Source organism: Mytilus galloprovincialis, chromosome 11 (assembly GCF_965363235.1).
Source record: "Mytilus galloprovincialis chromosome 11, xbMytGall1.hap1.1, whole genome shotgun sequence".
In the NCBI taxonomy this organism is placed as follows: Eukaryota; Metazoa; Mollusca; class Bivalvia; order Mytilida; family Mytilidae; genus Mytilus; species Mytilus galloprovincialis.
Window position 1 is genome coordinate 54,872,302 of NC_134848.1, and position 21,740 is coordinate 54,894,041.

Below are 21,740 nucleotides of genomic sequence, written 5' to 3' on the forward strand. Positions count from 1 at the left end.
TGATACAATTGATCATTAGACAAGTCATAATAAATTAGATAAGACTAAAGTTATGATAAGCATTCAAAATAAAACTACTGCATATCGTTCTGTTAATTGAAACATTTCAAGCAAGAAAAGATCCACTTGGAATAAGTCTTGTTTAAAAGAAGTGTTCTTTAAATTTATAAATTGTTACTTGGATGGAGAGTTGTGTCGTTGTGACTCATACCACATCTTCCTATATCTACGTATACATTTATAGCTAAATAATGTAGTAAATGAATTGTGTTTTTCAACTTAGTATTGTGAACTTTTTAACTAGTATCTCAATTGTTTGTAAAACAATGGAAAGGTCTTTCCAGTAAAAATGATGTTTTTGTGATGTACTTTGTACGGCCTTTCGTTTGATATACGACAAGCATACCTTCTGAAACTTTTCGCTTTTTACACTTAACGACCTCATCCGCCTACATTTTGGAGATCGGACGTATGATATATGTAACATAGACTTGTTGATCTTTCATTTGATATGCGACAACGCCATGTTCTAGAAAATTAGATTTTTGCACTTAATTACCCCATCCAACTAATTTTTGGAGGTCAGGAATTTGATATTTCAAATCTACACATCATGACCCTTCATTTGATATACAACAACCTTATCTTAAAAGAAAATTTTTTTTTGCACTCAATGACCCCAACCAACTAATTTTTTGGGGATGTCAAATTGAAATTTGACATGTACGCTTTATGTTCATTCATTTGATATGCGACAACCTTACCATATGAGAAATTTGAATGTTTGCACTAAAAGACCCTACCCTTCCCCCTGGGATGAGCAAGGGGTAAAATGTTTTCAATTAAGTAGAGTTTATTAAGATCTTCAAATTGATATATCAGATGACCCCATTTGACAAAGTGCCAATAATGATGCAATATCAACTATATAAATTGAAGTTATAAAACTTACAAAGTCAATGCAAAACTTGAAAATTTCAAATTGATTTTTTGGTGTTTTTTTCCATGGAATGTTTTTGGTATTTGGTCAAACATATAACTATGTTAACCTCTTCAATTTCTAAAACATTGTAACTGGTAAGCTGTTGTTTCAGAAATACATGCCTCCGCTCGCAAACTGTCAAACTGCATTATCTCTAAAACGACAATAGATATCTCAAATCTGTTAAATGATAAATGATCTGCAGTTGAAGCATCATTGTAGAAAAAAAATTGGGACAATTCCAAACTTCATCAATGTCACAATGAATCATCAAATATATGATGCAATACCAAACTTGAGAACCAGAAGTCGTAGAGACATGGGACTACCACCATTCAACTCAGCACTTGAACTTTCAAATATCACAAGGACAAGGTCATTGTATAATGTGAAGGTCAAGGTGAAATTTCATCATAACCTGATATTGACCTCAAATTGAAGGTCTTGAATTACTGATCATCTTTGCAGTTTATAGTAGGTTGATATCTGTTACCTTTAAACAGATATACACACAATACTATACTTTTAAGAATCGTCCCGTTGTAACTTTTGAACAGACAGTCGGACATTATTGTTTACGTTGATAAACATTGCCATCTGTTCTTGTACATGCTGCCATTTTCAAATCGGTGCTATCTCTAATAATTTTAATGAAAAATGCAAATAAAAAAAATTGCTTTAAGGGGACGTAACTCTCAAAGGGGATGATGAAATCTAACGCAGCCTCATATGGTAATTCATCATGATGAGATCTACCTATTGTTTAGATAAGGTCATGATATCTTGAAAAACAACGAGGATGGGCCATGTCGAAAAAAAAAAACAATAAAAGGGAGGTAACTTCTACAGGAGATGATGAAATCCTACACAGCCTCATCTGGTAATACTTCATGATGAGATCTACCGATGGTCCATATTAGTACTGATAACTCCAATAGAAAGGGGGGAGGCCATGTAAAAAAAAATGCTGGAAGTAAAAAAAAACATGAGAGAAACAATAAGGTCTTTCCTCGCGTAGAGGAAAGACCTTAAAAATGTACTGACACATAGACGGTTCAACGGTTTCGATTATTGTGATCTTATAAGATGAACAGGACAAATACGATAATAATTAAGTATCGAGCGTAGGAAATATTTACTGTGTCTAACGTCCGATACACTACATGTAATGACGTTAAAGATAAATAACATGTACACATTTTTCAAATGCTCAAATCTATTCTTGAGAAAATATCAAGGGAAGGTTGATTGATTTGGTTTGATTTTTTGTGTTTTAACGCCACTTCTTAGTACCGCACTTAGGTTATTTCTTGGCGGTCAGTTTTTATTTGTGGAGGAAGTCGGAGTGCCTGGAAAAAACCAACGACCTTCGATAGGAAAACTGACAATCCTAGTCAATAAGGGTTGAAGTCGAGTGCACCCACACGAACTGGGTTCGAACTCACAACCTCAGTGTTGAATGGCTAGTGATTACAGTAGTAACTACTTAGACCAATCGGCCACCGATTGATAAGTTTGTGTTTTACACATAATTTTATATGGTATATGTACGGTTACGGTATGGTAGACAAGTTTATGTTTTTCACATAATACTCAATGGTATAAAATGTATATAAGTTTATGGTAAGGTTGATAAATTTGTGCTCTTCGCATAATACGCAATGGTATATATAAATTTATGGTAAGGTTGATAAACTTGTGCTTTTTACATAATACTAAATGGTATCTGTACATAAGTTTAAAGTAAGGTTTATAAGTTTTCGTTTTTTACATAATTCTCTATTTTATATAAGAGATCTCCAATAAAATGACTTTATTCGACATAACCAACCTAGCTCAACGTATTTCGTCCTATTGCATTGAAGCATGACGACGGGGAGCATACACTGCATGCTTGTTTTGCTTTTTGAACACGCATTGTTTTCTGGAATATACTTTAAGTAAAAATCAACCCCAACTATTTGTTTCAATCTTTAAATATTTTCTTATTAAACTTTGAATGATTTTATTGACACAAATATTATAATGGAATAAGAACGTAAGCAAATTGTAATCAAGTTCACCCATCATTTCTTGTCAATTCACTTGACCCATATTTTAGTTTTTCTTAAATTATGAATTTTAAAAACTACCAAGACGCAATTAAGCATGAAAATATTACATATATATTAAGGATGATGAAATGATAATGATAAATGCATATACCTTTTTATACATGCCCAAAACTTGGGAGTCGCAAAGCATATGCTAGGTAACAAGATAGCGTAACCTTTATAAAGACACACATGTCTTTCTACGAGTAAACCAATACCTCCACTTACTCGTAAATGCGTCATGCTTGATAGAGAAGCCGAAAATACAGTCTTAAAGTCATTCGATCAGGATCTCTTATAAAATAATTGACCCCGTATTCGAGGTTAGTCTGCTTCTAATCAATCCCATATACAAGTATATAATTAGGGGAAAAAAATAAAAAAAAATTCACTCGTGTAACACCTTCACTGGTGATCCTGTCCTTTGATCTGTCGCATAGTTGTCACTTTCATATATAAGCCTCCGAAACGAGACAAAAATTGAAACTAAAATTTCGCTCACTCAATCAATATATATGATAGCTTAAGAATCGACTTCTAATTTGATACATAAGACTGAAGTGTCATTATAGTTGTCTCGAAAATGTAACAACTATGTAAATTGGCATCTCATCCACTTTTTATCAGAGATACTTGGGGACAGGATATTTTTAGCCAATTACTATGTACTATAAATTGATAGTTTACTATCGTTTATATGCAGATTATTGGTCATCCGTTGCTAATCAAGTACACCTTCCAAATTACAATCGATATAAAGAATTGGTGTACACATTTTATTTACATATATTATTATCAATTAAAATATTCTTATTTTTAATGTTCGTTGACTTTCATTTGAAAGTAAAGAGGATGTCAACTGTTAAATTTTAAAGGAGCACAAGGCCTGTATAATATTTTTTTTCAAATATACACTTCCTGTTGACGTACGTTTTTCCTGTTGAAAAAAAAATCGGAGATCGTAGATAAAGGAGACTAACTGCAGAAGAAGAGAACGTTTGAAATGATGCTTAATAAAGTATGATGCAATTCCAGTTATCAACTTTAACAGAGACACATTCTGATTAACACATTTTTTTTCTAAAATGGCTAAAACAATCTATCTGATAATAAATACTTACAAAAATTTAATATTTTAAAACATTAAAAAAAACGAAAAGTAGACGGGACATTTATCTGATAACGACAAACAAAAGCAATATAAACATCAAATAATAAAAGGTTCATTAAAATTTGCAAAGCATATCGGAAAACAAAGTCCTGGTCAAAACTATGAAAGACAACTCAATTGTAACAAATGAATCGTATGATAGATAGGTAAAGATAGGTATGTATACGTGGTCTTATGACAGTGAAGTTTAGGCGGGAATATCAATCATCACGTGATATATACAAATCATGATTTCTTTCGTTTTTCATCCTCTTAGAAATATTAGATATTGATCAAATTTATTATGAAAGGGTTTCCTAATCTAGGAATACTTAGTTAAAACTTGAGTAACGCATTTAGCAAAATTAATTGGTTAGAAATAACCAGTCCCGTTACGTGCGTATGTCGAGTTACGTACGTATGTCATTTTATTGGAAATATCTAATAAAACGTACGGTTTTGTTGATAAGTTTGTGTTTTTCACATAATTCTCGATGGTATATATAGTTTACGGTAAGATTGATAAGTTAGTGCCTTTTAATAATACTCAATGGTATATACAAAGTTTTGTATGTTTTAAACAATTGTGAAAAGATAACAAATCACCATCATTGTATTAAGGTGGTACCTAACACTACAGGGAGATAACACTGTAAAGTCAGCTCAACGTTTTAATTACGTTGTGTTGTGAAGGGAATATTAAGCTTCTCAATGATCAAAATTGGTGTTTGTCTATTTGCTATATAACCAGTGTAATTTTTCTGATAAAACGGTTGGTTAAAATTTTTAAAAGATTTTAAATTTTTGTTACTTTGACAAAATTTTATGAAAATTAAACGAGCCAAATTAGTTTTAGAAAGTAATATTTGAACGTACTTACTTACTATTTGATAAACTTAATTACAAACAGAGACCAATAATTTTCAGCCGATTTGTTTCCGAGCCGATGATCGTCTGAAGTATTTATAATGATAAATAATTAGTGTACGTAATTTACTTTATAACTTTATATAGGAATAGGATTTAATTAGTGTAGATTAGTTAAGTAAACCCCAAATAAAGAGTTCAACATGACAAGCATGCAATTTTTTGTTATAAAAATTCTCAATAATTTAACAACAAATTAAAATCAAGCGATATCTGTTTTTTTTATGTCAGTACCAAATACTAACTAATGGGCTAAATATAGCGAATGAACCTACCCAAAAGTCATAATAACATATCCATTATCAATATAACTGCACCATATGAGTAGGTCGACAGTTAAAGTTGATGATCAAACAAAATATCCCAGGTTAAGCGGATAGCCTAATCCGAAAATAGATTTTTTTTTCATGAGAGTGATACCTTTGATTATTTATAATGATTTTTTAATTTCATAACAGCAGATTTCAATCAAACAAATGTCGTATTTTCAAACTACTTCTAATTTCCAGATATATTGGTGTGTAGACTTTAGCTGTTGTTTTTTTTATTGATTTTAGATATATGTTTGTATGGCAGTCTCTTTTCACTTGTAATTGACTTTGTAAATATGAATTAATCAAAGTACAGAAATATTTAATACATGAACACAATAGCCTTTTTAACTTACTTTAAAGTAACAACAATTTCTAAAAACATAGTGAACATTTGATAGTGTTACTTATTACTGAAAACGCCTCAACGAATACTAGAACATAAGATATTCCTATTTACATGTTGTGTTAGAAGATAGGTGTAGTTATATTGGCGTTTTGTTATCAATTTATTCAATAAAGGTTAGTGAAAAATTCGAACTAATTTAAGAAAGTTGTAATATATCACTTCATTTATTTTCAAACAACCAATCTAAGTGTTAATGTCCTTGTAAGTAGATATCTCTGTGATCCTGACCCAATAAATTTGTAGCGATACATCTATAATCTCCGTCATCATATGGAGAAAAGTTCCGTATTATAAGTGTAGATGTTGTGGAATCTACATACACATTAGAGCCTAATTTTCTATCCTGCAATTAATAAGATATATTTAAAACATGTGAGAGTATATACACAAAAAATTAGTGCAGTAAGCATTGACTTTCTATGAGTTTGAATGTCCCCTTGGTATCTTTCGCCAATCAATCTTTTTTTTCACTTATTCAATGAAAAAGACGCGAAAGATGGCAAAAGGGCATTTACACTCATAAGTAGAAAATTAACTCATAACGTCATGGATAATTAAAAAGAAGCAAACGATATACAGACTCACAGTGGTACACGTACAACCACATCGGTTTAATAGACAAAAATAAAGAATTCGAATCGTGAATGTGTGAAATAGACAACAACCCGACCAAAAAGTAAAATACATCCGAAGGCCACCAATTGGTCTTAAAGACAGCGAGAAAATCCCGCACCCCGAAGCAGACTTCAGCTAGCTGGCACCCAAAATATGTAGTAGGGCAGTGAATATGGACGTAATACTAAACTCCTAAACATATAAATGAACTAAGATTAAAAAAACAAACAAAACTTACGACGACCAGAGTCTCGTGACTTTGCCTGGCGCAAAAAAAAACCCAATTTTTCAAATGAACTAGATGACACATTAATCTAAGATCAACACCAAAAGATATTAAAGCTACACATTTAATGTAATGTAACACTGTAATAGTACTAAATTGCATAGGACTTAATTGTTTTGATACATGAAGATGATTCACATTTGATTAAAAAACAGCAGCATGATAATAAAAAAATATATACCTGTTACAGTAGTAGATCATCAATTCTTTAAATTAATGAAAATACTAAAAGTGAACATGCAACCATAGCAAAACGAATTAGTTAGTACAACAGCATTTGACACATTTATTTCATGTATATGTAAACAAGTCTGAATTGAAAACAACATCAAAACCTATGATATCTTTGGATAAAACCGCAATTTCTATACATGCGGATGCAACGGTATTTGAAAGGCCATATAATTTACCTCAATTTACGATAGACTTTTGAATTTTAAATATTTGATATAGGATAAACGAACCCGTAGGCAAATATAATTTAAGCCCAAACGATAAACAAAATCTACAAGTCTATATTGAAAACGACGTTCAAACCTATAATTGCGTTGGGTAAAAACTGCAATTGTTTTACTAGCAGGTCAAACAACGGATGATCTGAAAACCCTGCTGACTGCTCTTGGGTTTTGCCAAATAAACAGATCACTAGATGGAACAAATTATATCTTAATTATTATTTAAATACAAACAGAAAACAATAAACTTGCGGAAAAGATGATAAACCTCATGAATTTGTATATTAAAAAACGAAAAATTCATTAGTTCTTTTAGAAATGTGTGTTTTAAATGATTATGATTATTCTCCATATTTCCCGCTCTTTTCTCGTCAAAACATTAAGTACAGCTCTTTGTAAAACCATCTATAATTGGCCTGGTAGAAGCAGTAATTGAATACTGCTAAAAAAAATATTTTAAGTGGGAAAATATGAGTGGTTGCCATGGTAACGAACATTTAATTTGTTGGTTGTTAAGCGCAGTAAAATTTTTAAAAAATCAGCTAAATCACCCCAATTCAGAGCCTGATTATGAATAGAATCATGCATTTTTCATAAATATTTATATGTTACATTGTTACAACTTGGTTTAAGCTTCATTTTAGATAAGATTGCATGTCAGCCAAATTTGTATTTTTTTTTTTAAATTTGGCCAAAAAATGCACATTTTCAACTTTTCTAAAATTGGATTTTTTGCGAAATTATCAAATTTTCTGTGGAGTTTTTCAGAAAAGTGCAAATGTGTACATGTACAGAATAGTTAGCACTGTTGTTATGAAGTTTGGATACTACTTTGCCAAATGAAATAGAAAAATGCGTTGAATTTTCTTTAGTTTTATCACCATAGCAACCGATTTTTTCCTTGGAAACGGAGTTTTTATTTGCAGAATATTGTAGTTTAAGAGCTTAAGTGTCCTGAATTATTTCATAACCGATAAGAAAAATACATAAAAGCTAATGCAAACTTTAAATTACTATCTTTAAGAGTTGTTGACTTCAATTGTTACCATGGAAACGCAAATAATCCACTCTAAAACTGCATAAATAGAAATTTATGTAAAAAAATACATATAAAATAGAGGGTGTTTATTTTCAAATTGGAATATGACTACATATCCTTGCTTCACTCAGAGTCTTGTCTGTTGTATTTCTTCAGATGGTTCAATAAATGTAATATATATACAATATTGTTTTTTTAATCAACAATTTTATGAACGTGATCAGCCAATTATAACATTTTGCCTTTACAAACATTATCTATACAAATCAATCTACAATATTTGATTATTTTTCAAATATTAGACCAACAATTATTTGAAAATTCCAATCGTATGCTTTTACAAATCTGCCGTGAAACAAAAATACTCTTAATTTTTTTAAAAAGAAAGTATGATACGCGATACACATGTATTTATAAAGACAAAATGGTTCACCTTACGAAAGAAATGTATTGTTGACTTAGGTTGTCCTGTGACAAGGCATTGGATAGTTACAGTATCACCATATTTCGTATTTGTTGGTCGTATAACAGTTTGTGTAATAATTGGGGCCGTCACTGAAAAAAGAAACCAATAAACATATGTAAATGTCAAAATGGGTAATACGATAAATATTAATAAACTCCTCGTCTTCATTGGTCGGATTTTCAATTATGATACCAAATATTCTTATGACTTTGTTTCAATTATTTCTATTAAGTGACGTCATTAAAATGGCGATACATGATGTATGACGAATGAGATAAGGAAGGCTGTATGAATAATGACAAGTTGTAATTAGAGATAAATACTGCCTAGACATTGTCAAGAAATCATCAAAGAATGTGTAGCCGATATATACTTTTCCCGACTGGTTGGTTTTTGTTGATTGTTTTCATAATCAACAAATCGTTATCTTAATATCTTAGTTCTTCAAAAGTCAAAAACTTATTGATGAAGTCACATTGTTTAGCTTCTCTTAAGGATGTACTAAGACGAAATTATAAACAATCTAGATTTTAAAATGTCTCTCTTTTGTCATGATTAACCATTTTATAGTAAGGCTTGGTAATATTATTTTTAGCATGGTGTAAAATTCAGAGACGCCACGCAAAAAGGATGCATGTTTTACTAAAACTGGAACAATGAAAATAATATACATACAATTCTCGATAAATTAATCAAGATTCTTCTTATATCGTATACTATCAAAAATTTCATTACATGAATTATATTGCTATATTTTTTGGGCAAACTTGCTGCGTATCAAATGGTAATTATTCGAAACACTAGACATCGGATTGCCTGAGATGCATATAGCACAATTTTCAAACTTTTATGTTTGTCATGCTCTCACTGTTCTGACTATTTTGATTCGATCGTCAAATGATGAGTCTTTTGTAGACAAACCGTGCATCTAGCCTACACATTGTTAACCCTGGTATCTGTATCTCTGAAAAAAAGTTGGGCAAACTATATCAGAGAGACACTCAAATCCACAGATCGAAATTAAACTGACAACGCAATAGCTAAGAAGAAAAACATAATCAGCCAATAATAGTACAAAAGACACATCATAGAAAACTAAGCTACACGAACCCCATCAAAAACTGGGGGTGATCTCAGCTTACTTCCTACTGTTTTAATAAATGCACCACCGATGAGTCTTGTGTAGATGATACGCGTGGCGTACCAAATTCAACAGCCTGGTACCTTTAATGAATTATTACAAAGACAACTTACGAGCAATATGCGTTGTTTGCGCCATAGTTGTAGTAGTTGTAGGAGGAGCTATTGTTGATTTGATGGTACAGTTACGGTTACACAATACCGTGTCACAACAAAATGAACAAATTCCCTGTGGATTACTTTGTGCAATTGATGCACATTGCTGAAAAATAAAATTGTTTTTAGTTTAGTGTAATATTTATGTTTTCTTTTAAATACATTTCATTGTGTTAGTTGTCATTTACAATTTCATTATGTTTTTTTTTCAAATACTCTTTATTAATATCTCATATACTAACATCATCAAAGATGTTTGGGAGCACCAGGGTACAATTGCACCTCATTAGCAGTTAAGCGATTATAAAAAAAATAAAAAAGTTGCGTTGCTTACTTAACATGCTTGTGTAACTTTACATAGTGTATTGTTTTAAATTTTATACGATTGGTATTTGTTGAACTGAAAATCAGCTTCCACATAATTAAGACATAATCTTGAAGAGATCCATAGGCGGCCCATTGCAGGGAATTTTGTCATTCTCTTTATATAAAGGTAAATAGTTAACCGCTGTTACAAACTGAGGGAAACACATCAAATATAGGAGGAGAACAACGACACATCAGAAACACTAAAATGCAACACACACAAAAACGAACTATAAGATAACAATGGCCATTTTCCTTACTTTGTATATTAAGAAAAAAATGTGTGTTCGCCGGCATCAAATATTTACCGGTAATTATCGCAATTGACCCAACTATTTATGTTTTGTTTATTTCTCCTCGTCCTGAATATAGCATAGCATATTTGCAAATTTGTAGTTTTATTCATGTAGGTGTTATAAAAATGTTCCCCGCAAACCACGGGCAGAAAAAACGGCAGAAACAGTCAGCAAGAAACATGACCTTGTGAAATTCGGAAATACAGGACGTACAAAAAACCAACTAGAACTCTCAGCACAGAGAACTACATAAATAAATAATATAATAAATTATCAAAACCGCAGAATAACAATAACACAAAGAGGGGGGGGGGGGATATCAGAGGGACATTCAAACTAATATATCTCTAGTTTAATAGGTTCTATGCGTTTAACAATTTAACATATTCACCAAAGTTTGAATTATTTAGTGAGGAAACATCATCTATATAGTAGAATTGGAAAGTAAAGTTAAAGGATATTGCTAACTTCTTTTCTTTCTTCATTAGAAGTTTTTGTATATAGTCTGCATAGTTTAATAAAGGAACAAGTCGTCAAAAAAGGGGCACACTTGGTTCAAAAGGGATTGTCAATTGTATATTGAAAAACACGTCCTCTAAACCTAGAAATTAATTTGTGAATCAAGAAATGAAGCTTCTTAATATTGTCAGTTTTTTCTTGTTGTTTTAATAAGAGAGATTTTTTTCAAGAAACTTGTGTCTATGTTGGTCTTTCTTTTTTATGAAACAAAACAATAACAATGGACACCTGCCATTAATTTAGGAAAGCATAGGAGGACACCATAATTATGTCATATACATGTAGACTTAAAACTACACCAAATTATATGTATATGTTTTGCAATTTGAAAAATTGCAATTTGAAAAAAAAAGTTAATGTTAACAAGGCTTGATTAAATAAGCTTTATTTTCGGTTCCTTTATTTATTAGGAAAAACATTGGAAAATGTCTTTGCCAGATAAAAATTTAATATTACAGCTAGACTGTATTCCTTAATCAACCGCTGCAGTCTGATGATTATATAGCAAAACGATTGCTCAACCGGTTTTAAGGGTTTGAGAGTCATTTGCTCCATGTTGAACCAACACTGTTATTTTAAGATAGAACAGAAGAAAGAATCGCCTCTTTTAAAGCAACGTACCGTTTTTTCTGAACAACCATGACTCCAACGAGGTTGACCAATTAAATTTTGCGTTTGTTTTATAGAACATGCCTGTAATATTATTAACAAATAGAAAACATACATTAATAACTTGTAATGACAAACAGTCCGATAGTATCAAGAAATACACGATCTGTTATCATCATACATGTACATTTATTTTATGGTGACATGTGCTTTTCCATTTTATACTTTATTTTGTAACACATTATATATACATATGTATCTTCGTTGTCATGTTGTAAATTTGACCAATAGGTTTAAAATATTGTTGACATCTCACCTTTTTTTTGCCTTCATACATTCAAATGTGATGTATACCTATAGGTTGCACTTTGTAAATACAGCTGTACAGCGAACCACGGCCCTTTTGGGGGCGATCTTTAATATTCATAGAAAATTAATTTTGTTTACATACTGGTTCCCAGTTATTCTATCTGTGTTACATCTCACAGGAATGTTACCAGTAAATATACATTTGCATATTGTTTATATTGAAATCTGTGGTAAACCTTCATTTAATGTAGGGGTAGTTAAGAAAATTAGTCTAAGTTTAAACTCTGAGAAGTTCAGGGAATATAAATGTTAAAAATATGCCGCACAGCCCTATATTTTGACCTTTGAAAAAAATTGTAGTGCATATGCACTTCAAATTTTAGTTGAAGATTTTTTTCAAAAGTTGATAGTAAAAGCCGTACAGTTTTAGCCGTAAAAGGACTTTCCAATGGAACTTGCATTGCCAATATTCACAGAAATGCAACCTATGGCTACATCAAACTAAGAATCATTGCCGGGGTTTTGAGCAACACGACAGGGGTCACAAGTGAAACGTGATCAGATTATTCATCTGCAACCCCTGAGATCAACCCATTTTTAGTTGGGTTAGTGTTCAACAGCAGTAAGGTCGTCATATCGAGAAGTGTTTAGTACAGTGATTTTGTCCTAGTTTAAATAAGTTAGACATGGTTGTGTTATGTATTTTTATTGACAAAGAATGTCACAATATGAACATTCGGATTTTTCGCTTAAGGAACCTATGAATATAAATTCATGCTGGTCGGTATCTTTGTTTATAGTTAGTATGTTTGTACACAAAATAATCATAGTTATAATTTGACACAGAATAGTGCCTCCGTATGTCAAATTTCAATGCTCTTCAACTTTGTACTTGTTTGGATTTATAAATATTTTGATATGAGCGTCACTGATGAGTCTTATGTAGACGAAACGCGCGTCTGGCGTACTAAATTATAATCCTGGTACCATTGATAACTATTATAAGTTGTTGTTCGGTTTAATACATTAAGTACAGTAATTTCTGTATAGCCTGTCATATCACACATTTCGTTATGGTATACATCTGCCGTCAAATATTCCTTAAAACCCCTACATTTGTACCAAATTTAAGATTGCAGAAAATTTGGTGTCTTGGGTTGGGTCATTAGTGTCATGGTTTAATACATGTTCAACATGGTTCAGTTATGTGATTCCTGTCGTGAATGATGGAGATGTTAAGATCAAAATCAACAGACATTGTGTACAACTATTAAAATATTGTTGCTGATACAATGCTGATTTTTCCGATGTTTAACCCATTCTATCCTATTTTGAGGCAATATAGGGTCGCTATTTTCTTGAGTTGTTGTTTTGTTCCCAAACGAGTAGATCTGAGTTTCTCATATTAACGATGATCTTTAACTCTCAAAAATACATCGACAAAATAAGTCGTCTACAGTAAATCCAAGATATTATCATTATAGTTATCATAAATATAGAACAAGCACGTGTAAAGAGATCACTAAAGTATATATAAATGCATTTCAATTATAGTAATTTTCTTTAAACGTAGTTGTATTCGGAATACAATATGACCTGGCACTATAATAGTCCCAGATATGACCCAAGAAAAAAGTAAAATCACAAAAATACTGAACTTAGTAGGAAATCAATTCGGAAAGTCCATAATCACATGGCAAAATCAAATAACAAAACGCATCAAAAACGAGTGGACAAGAACTGTTTTATTCCTGACTTGGTACAGGCATTTTCAAATGTAGAAAATGGTGGATTAAACCTGGTTCTATAGCGCTAACCCTGTCACTTCCGTTATATTTACATTAATGGGTTAAATAAACAGACACAATAAATAAAATAGTTAAAGTATGGTTACATCAGTCATTATTGTATAACAATTTCAAAAGGAACAATTTAACAGAACACAAAAACATCTACTATCTACAAACACATTCATTGATTTGAGAGTCTGACGTCAGAAAATTAGCACATGGTAATATACAATTAGTAAATGCAGTATGACTTCCAATGAGACAATTATTCACCGTAGATGAAATAGCGTAAGTGTTATGTCACCATTCGGGCTTCAACAATTAACAAAACTCATCCTCTTAGCAAGTAAATAAAGGTGCCGAAAAAAATGAAGATAAAACAATTCAAAAAAGGAAAATAACAGCCTGACTTAGGTTCAAAACAATAAGCAAAAAACAAATATGACATACAGGGAAAAATGACAGCCACTGATTACTAACTGTAGACTTTATATCAGGTTAGACAGAATAAGGCGGGGTTTAAATGTTTGCGGGCTCCAAACCACCCCCTTGTCTTTACCTGGGTATACATCTAACAGCAAAACAAACTATACAAATCAGAGCGATACAAAGCAAAGTAATCAAGTAACAAAAACGCCGAAGAAAGAACTGATCTGTGAATATATTCCAAGCCAACAACAACTAATCAAAAAAAATCTTAAATCTAAACAAAAAGTTTTTAGTTTTTTTTTAAATTTCAGAATGGAATACTGCTACCACTATTCATCTTGTCTGTGTTTTCTAGTCTTGTCATGTCAAAAATTAGGCAGTACACCGTTTGAATATACTTGCACAATAATACGTGTATTTTTTTCAATTACATTTATTCATACTAATATTTCCTGTAATTATCGGAACTTAATGGCATACCCTATGGTAAAATTGAGAAAAAAAATGGGGAATGTTTCAAAGCGACAACAACAGCCAAAGGCCACCAATGGGTCTTCAATGTAGCGAGAAACTCCCGCACCCGTAAGCGTCCTTCAGCTGGCCCCTTAAAAATATGTATACTAGTTTCTAATTCGAAAGCCAGTTAATAAAAGCAGTGGTTATACATGTATATATCATTTTGATTGGTCAAAAGATCTGATACCTTATCATGAGGTAATAGTAAATTAGAAAATTATTCCAACCTGAAGACTGACTTCGTAAAGGAGGCTTATTTGTCAATTAAAAATTTAAATATAAGAAGAGCTATATGCAAAATGAGAATAAGCGCTGATGATCTTAGAATTGAGAAAGATAGATATAGTCAAAAATACATAGCGTCTATGTCATCGCTGCTTGTCACATAGATCAAATTCTATTAAAGATGAGACCCATTTAACAGTAAATTGTCCTTTATACAATGAACAGAGGAAATTCTTATTTTATAAAGTAAAAAAGGAAAAGAAATGTTTCTGGCTGTTCACAAATGCGCATTTACCAACTCTCATGTGCCTAGGAAATTACATTATTAAAGATTTGGAAATAAGATTCAGATGTAAACAAAATGTATGAAATAATCTGGTGTAATTTTTATGTAAGGCACATGATGTGTTGGGCTCTGATCCTGTCCATATAGTATGGTATTAGGTTTTTTGTTTTGTTTTTTTCCCAATCATATTGTGCATAATATTCTTGTAAAATGATGCCCATTATGGATTCTTGAATAGGTTACTAAAATTCTTATATCTTATCTTATATCATACTTATATGTTAGGAACACACGAAAAAAACCCAAAAGAACAGAGTTCTAATCTCCTCCCGGTTGCACATATCGTATTTATCTAAGGTACAAGGGCAATAACTAAACAAAAGTCCGTTCTGTTCTTTTAAAATTTTTAAAATATCTTTACAGAAATGAAGGCTTCAGAGCCAATGCAATGTGAATTCCATTTTAATTTATATTTACAAGGGAAATAACTCATTATCAATATTTTCAAAAGTGTCAAATACATTGCTGATATAAACTTTCGAGTTGAACACATCAGAGCGCTCATACGGCAATTTTACAAATAAAAAAACGCGTTCATAAATAATGATCGGTATTTATTTTCAAATCATTGTTGACACCAACCTATGATTTAAATCTCATACAATGCAGTTCTCTATATAATTATATTTCCAAGGGGCATAACTCTTTTAAAATTAACAGATTGGCACTTATTTTTGAATTCGTCTAAGACATTGCTAATATAAACCACCGATGTAAGTTTCATAAAATTCTGGCAAGAATTGTACATATGAGAGTGTAAACAATGCAATTTTAAATATAACTAATGCCTCCAAGGAGCGTAATTCTTTTAAAAGTAAATGATCAGCACTGAGTTTCGAAGTAGCCCAATATATTGCTAAAACAACGTAGGATATACGTTACATAAAAGAATCTGGCAAAAATTGTACACCTGAGGACGGACGTACGAACGCTCAGACGTACGGACATAAGGAAGGACAAACGCCCGATATTTTCATTGACATCGCAATGCGTTACGCCGGGTAAAAAAGATATATCAATGTACGAATTTGTCGTTTACGCCCACCGAATTTTCTCAAAAGGTTTTTTTTTCTCTTTAGTCAATTAGTTAATTGTGTTACACTAATATGTCACAATGGAATTTAAACAAACTATCAATATTAAGGTGGCACAAATATGTATTTATTTGGATCTAAACCATGACAAATGTAACCAAAATCATGGCGAAATTCTAGACTTTTAACTGAACCATGTTAATCGCTTAACCAAACTATACCAATTTCGATATGTTGGTTATCCTGCGTTAATTTCTTAAAACAACAATTTCAATTAAGATCGTTTGACTTACAAAATAGATTCCAACATGTAATTTGCTTTTTATTTGCTCATTTCAAAAGAACTGAGGAAATCGTTTCTAGAAGTAACATAACTTACCCATGACCAATTTAACCAAACTATAACAAAATCACTGTACTAAACGCTACTTCGATATGACGACCTAACTACTTGTGATGTTGTTTAGTCTTTATTTTTTTATGTAGTTTTTTTCGAAGTATTGTTTGTCTGTTTGTGTTTTTCTTATTTAGCCTTGGCGTTGTCAATTTATTTTCGATTTATAAGTTTGAATGCCACTCTTTAAGACATACTTTATTCAAATGCATTTCGTTGTGGTATATTCCCTTTTACTTAAGATGGGCGTATACCTTTAAATATAGGAGATAAGGGTACATGTAATACTTTGACTTAAGAAATGGTGCATTCTCTTAAAATGGAAGAGACGAGGTGTATGTCTTTATACGAGATAAATAACAATGAATTTGAGAGTTTTCTTATAATTTTAACACATGCAATGTACACTTATGACTGTAACAGATGCGATGTACTCTAATGACCATTATAGATTCCGTGTATAAATGAATAGTTTGACTCATTAACATATTAAATTTGATGAACTTTTATTCCGAGGATTGCAAAATGTCCCTTGTAAATTACAAAAAAATTAAGACATTTTAACATATGATTTTGAGCTTTGAAAAATTACCATTTATGAATTAGTAATAAAATGCATAATAAGTTATTATTGGTTACCTTTCGACTTAATTTACCAAACTTATTTATTAAACTAACAAATAACAAAATATGTCTTGTGATTCAGTGATACGTTACCGAATCTCGGTCACAAAGTGCAATTTGATTGCATTTATTAGGATCCAATGCAAGAGGACATGAATAACATATGGTTGATCCTACGGGAAGTGTAACACCTGTAACAGAATAAGAATAATTTACAGCCGATTGCATTGAGTATGTAGGAAGTCACAATATCTTCTGTAAGCTTGTCTGCTAGCTGAAACGTGAAGTCATTATGAGGTAAGGTATACTATCCCCTTTTCAAAGTATCCTATTCAAACAGACAGATAGATTGATTATCTGTTGGACTAATCTACTTTTAGTCCATCAATACCCATGATACGTCAATCTTTAAAGACCCAAATGTTGCAAAACACCTATCCAACCTCATGACAAATATGTTGTTGTCCCCGCAGATAAAGCCCCAAATAACATCGTTTTTGTGTGTAAAAGTCATTACATTTACTGCTTGATAAACGAATTAGGTATTGACAATTCACTTGGGAACTCAACATATACCCTCACGAAACTTACCAAAGAGGAAATCCTGGATATTCATAGGCCTGTTCTATGTTCCTTTGGAATTTCAACCAAAGATGAAGAACTGGATCTTCCATCACTGTATTGGATACCAAACAACATAAGTGTCCTTACAAACAACGGTATATTGCTAGGTTTTCCAAGTGCTCCACGGAACTTCTTTCTAAATTATTAACATCTATTTTATCAGCAATCAAAAACGGGCTTCAAAGTTATAATGAAACTGCCTATTCTAGAGGTGGCGTGAATCAGATGTGGATACTTAAAAATTCCAAAGATCTTTTAGAGTACATACAATCTAACTCTCTTTCATCTTGTAACAGTATTAAAACATTTGACTGTTCTACTCTTTACACAAGTATTTCACATTCCAAACTAAAAGACAAATTGAAAGAGTTGGTATTGCTTTGCTTCATAAAAAAGAATGTCCAACGTAGATACAAGTATCTTGTCCTAGGGAGGGATACATCCTACTTTGTAAAGGATCACTCTGATTCAAACAAATTTTTTTCTGAAACTGATAATATCAAGATGCTTGATTTCTTGATTGACAACATATTTGTTACGTTCGGAGGACGTGTTTTTCAACAGACTATCGGCATTCCAATTGGAAAAAAACTGTGCCCCTCTACTTGCCAACTTGTTTCTTTATTATTACGAGGCTGACTTCATGAAGGAACTTCTTAGGAAGAAAGATAAGAAGTTAGCAATATCCTATAACTCTACTTTCCGCTATATAGATGATGTTCTTTCACTAAATAATTCAAAATTTGGTGACTATGTGGAACGCATCTATCCCATCGAACTAGAGATAAAGGATACTACAGATACAGTTAAGTCGGCTCCATATCTTGACTTACATCTAGAAATTGACAATGAGGGCCGGTTGAAAACAAACTTTAAGACAAAAGAGATGATTTCAGCTTTCCAATTGTGAACTTTCCATTTCTAAGTAGCAACATTCCAGCAGCACCTGCATACGGGGTATATATCTCCCAATTGATACGATATTCCAGTGCTTGCATTTCCTATCATGATTTTCTTGATAGCGGGTTGCTGCTTACAAGGAAGTATTTAAACCAAGAGTTCCAAATGGTGAGGTTGAAATCATCCCTTCGTAAATTTTACGGACGCCATTACGAGTTGGTTGACCGTTATGGAATAACCGTTTCACAAATGATATCGGATATGTTCCTTACGTCGTAACTACAATCCCCTTCCCTTTCATGAATGTGACCTACCGAATTAGACTATTTACCGGATTTGTTATCACATAAGCAACACGATGGGTGCCACATGTGGAGCAGGATCTGCTTACCCTTCAGGAGCACCTGAGATCATTCCTAGTTTTTGGATGGGTTCGTGTTGTTTATTCTTTAGTTTTGTATGTTGTGTCATGTTTACTATTGTTTGTCTGTTTGTGTTTTTCATTTTTAGCCATGGCGTTGTCAGTTTGTTTTAGATTGATGAGTTTGACTGTCCCTTTGGTATCTTTCGTCCCTCTTTTAAGGAGGATACTTTATCTAACATAAAAATGACTTATGTTTAAGCTAGCAAGCAAGCTAACCAAAGATATTACTTCAATACGATATATGCAATCGGCTGTAATACCTTTTATATTTGAGACATACATGTAACAGTATGTTGTGTGTTTCTGTACATATCGTTATGATTACCTTAAAAAATAAATACTCGGAATTTTGGATCCTCATTGACCTTCAACTTCGAACTGTATTTGGGCTTTTAAACTTTTTTGGTTTGAGCGTCAACGCTGAGTCGTTTGTATACAAAACTCGAGTATGGCGTGCAAAATTTAAATCCTGGTATCTATTATGAATTTATTATACGCATAATAAAATTGAAAATGGAAATGGGGAATGTGCCAAAGAGACAACAACCCGACCATAGAAAAAAACAACAGCAGAAGGTCACCAACAGGTCTTCAATGTAGCGAGAAATTCCCGAACCCGGAGGCGTCCTTCAACTGGCCCCTAAACAAAAAAATACTAGTTCAGTGATAATGAACGCCATACTAATTTCCAAATTGTACACAAGAAACTAAAATTAAAATAATACAAGACTAACAAAGGCCAGAGGCTCCTGACTTGGAACAGGCGCAAAAATGCGGCGGGGTTAAACATGTTTGTGAGATCTCAACCCTCCCCCTATACCTCTAGCCAATGTAGAAAAGTAAACGCATAACAATACGCACATTAAAATTCAGTTCAAGAGAAGTCCGAGTCTGATGTCAGAAGATGTAACCAAAGAAAATAAACAAAATGACAATAATACATAAATAACAACAGACTACTAGCAGTTAACTGACATGCCAGCTCCAGACTTCAATTAAACTGACTGAAAGATTATGATTTCATCATATGAACATCAGGCACAATCCTAACAAATAATGACAGATTTGAATGAATTTTTATTCTAATAATATATTTATTACCAATTAAGATTATAACACAACGTTGACTGTTGTACCAATATTTTTGACCTTTTATGTCTTAATTTTTTGTTAAACATTGTTGTCAATAAAATTGAATTTTGAACGGCTGTCAAATAAGTGAGAGGATTAGCTAAATATAAAATCATGTTTAATCCACCATTTGCTACATAAAAAAAGACCTTCACAAGTCAGAATTATGAGAATTGTTATTCATTGATTTTGTCATTTGATTATGGATTTTACGTTTTGTATTTACAAAGGAGTTTTGTATTTTTGTTATATTACTTTTTGTTATGCTTTTCATATGAGAACCGGCGTGTTGAATAAAACGTCAACCAAAATCAAGATTGTGGGGGAGCATAAGGATACAAATACATTGAAACAATACATCATAAACTTGTGTTTTGCATATAATTTAGATTTCAAGACTTATAAAAATGAAGATGTGGTATGATTGCCAATGAGACAACTATCCACAAAAGACGTAAATGACACAGACATTAATAACTATAGGTCACCGTACGACCTTCAACAATGAACTAATTCCATACCGCGTAGTCAGCTATAAAAGGCCCCGATAAGACAATGTAAAAAAGTGATAGTATTCTTTTTTGTATATTTTGGAGTAATTGTATCAATTTCTATGCATTTATGAAATTACAGTAGCATACAAAATGACATGTCTAAACTTAACCGACCACAGTCAATATTCTTGTTTATTCATCAACAATTTCAAAATTCATAGTACACTGATTTTATGTTAGTCTTTGATAATCATTAATTGTTTTTTCAGTTATATCAGTGACATTAAATAGGTGAAATTAGAAATTAGAGGTAATTACTAAACATTTTAGTAAATACCTGTATTTCAATCTTTTTCTATCGAACGACTTAACCAACTCATGAATTATCGCATACACACGTGAATATTGTAGCAAATTAAAAAAATAAAAATGAATGCCTATCTTCACAATGAACGTAAAATATATAATCCAGCTTTTCTTGACAATTAAGTCTTAAATATTTGCTTGTTTTGATGTTGAATAATTTAGTAAATAAAATTTGATAAGAGGAAGGGCGACAGATGGTTCCCATTTGAAGATATCCAGGTTCACTTGATAGGGACGATTTACAGAGGAAATGTTTTTGCGACATACACTTTAGGTATCAGTTTTTGATTCGTTCGGGAGTTTGTAAATTTTTTG

At 31.9% G+C, this 21,740-nt stretch overlaps 2 protein-coding genes across 2 annotated transcripts in view; both read right to left on the reverse strand.

Moving 5' to 3' along the window:
* Positions 1-6,058: 6,058 nt before the first annotated feature.
* LOC143052400 (uncharacterized) overlaps positions 6,059-21,740 on the reverse strand; it is a 106,590-nt gene continuing 90,908 nt past the window's right edge. The window contains exons 9-10 of the mRNA XM_076225431.1: positions 8,701-8,822; positions 6,059-6,215 (exon numbers count right to left, since the gene is read on the reverse strand). Coding sequence (XP_076081546.1) covers positions 6,063-6,215; positions 8,701-8,822 — 275 coding nt within the window. The 3' untranslated portion in view covers positions 6,059-6,062. The remainder of the gene's footprint in view (positions 6,216-8,700; positions 8,823-21,740) is intronic.
* Positions 9,971-21,740, reverse strand: part of LOC143051988 (uncharacterized) — a 38,007-nt gene continuing 26,237 nt past the window's right edge. The window contains exons 12-14 of the mRNA XM_076224959.1: positions 17,580-17,677; positions 11,832-11,903; positions 9,971-10,135 (exon numbers count right to left, since the gene is read on the reverse strand). Of these exons, the coding sequence (XP_076081074.1) occupies positions 9,971-10,135; positions 11,832-11,903; positions 17,580-17,677 (335 nt within the window). The remainder of the gene's footprint in view (positions 10,136-11,831; positions 11,904-17,579; positions 17,678-21,740) is intronic.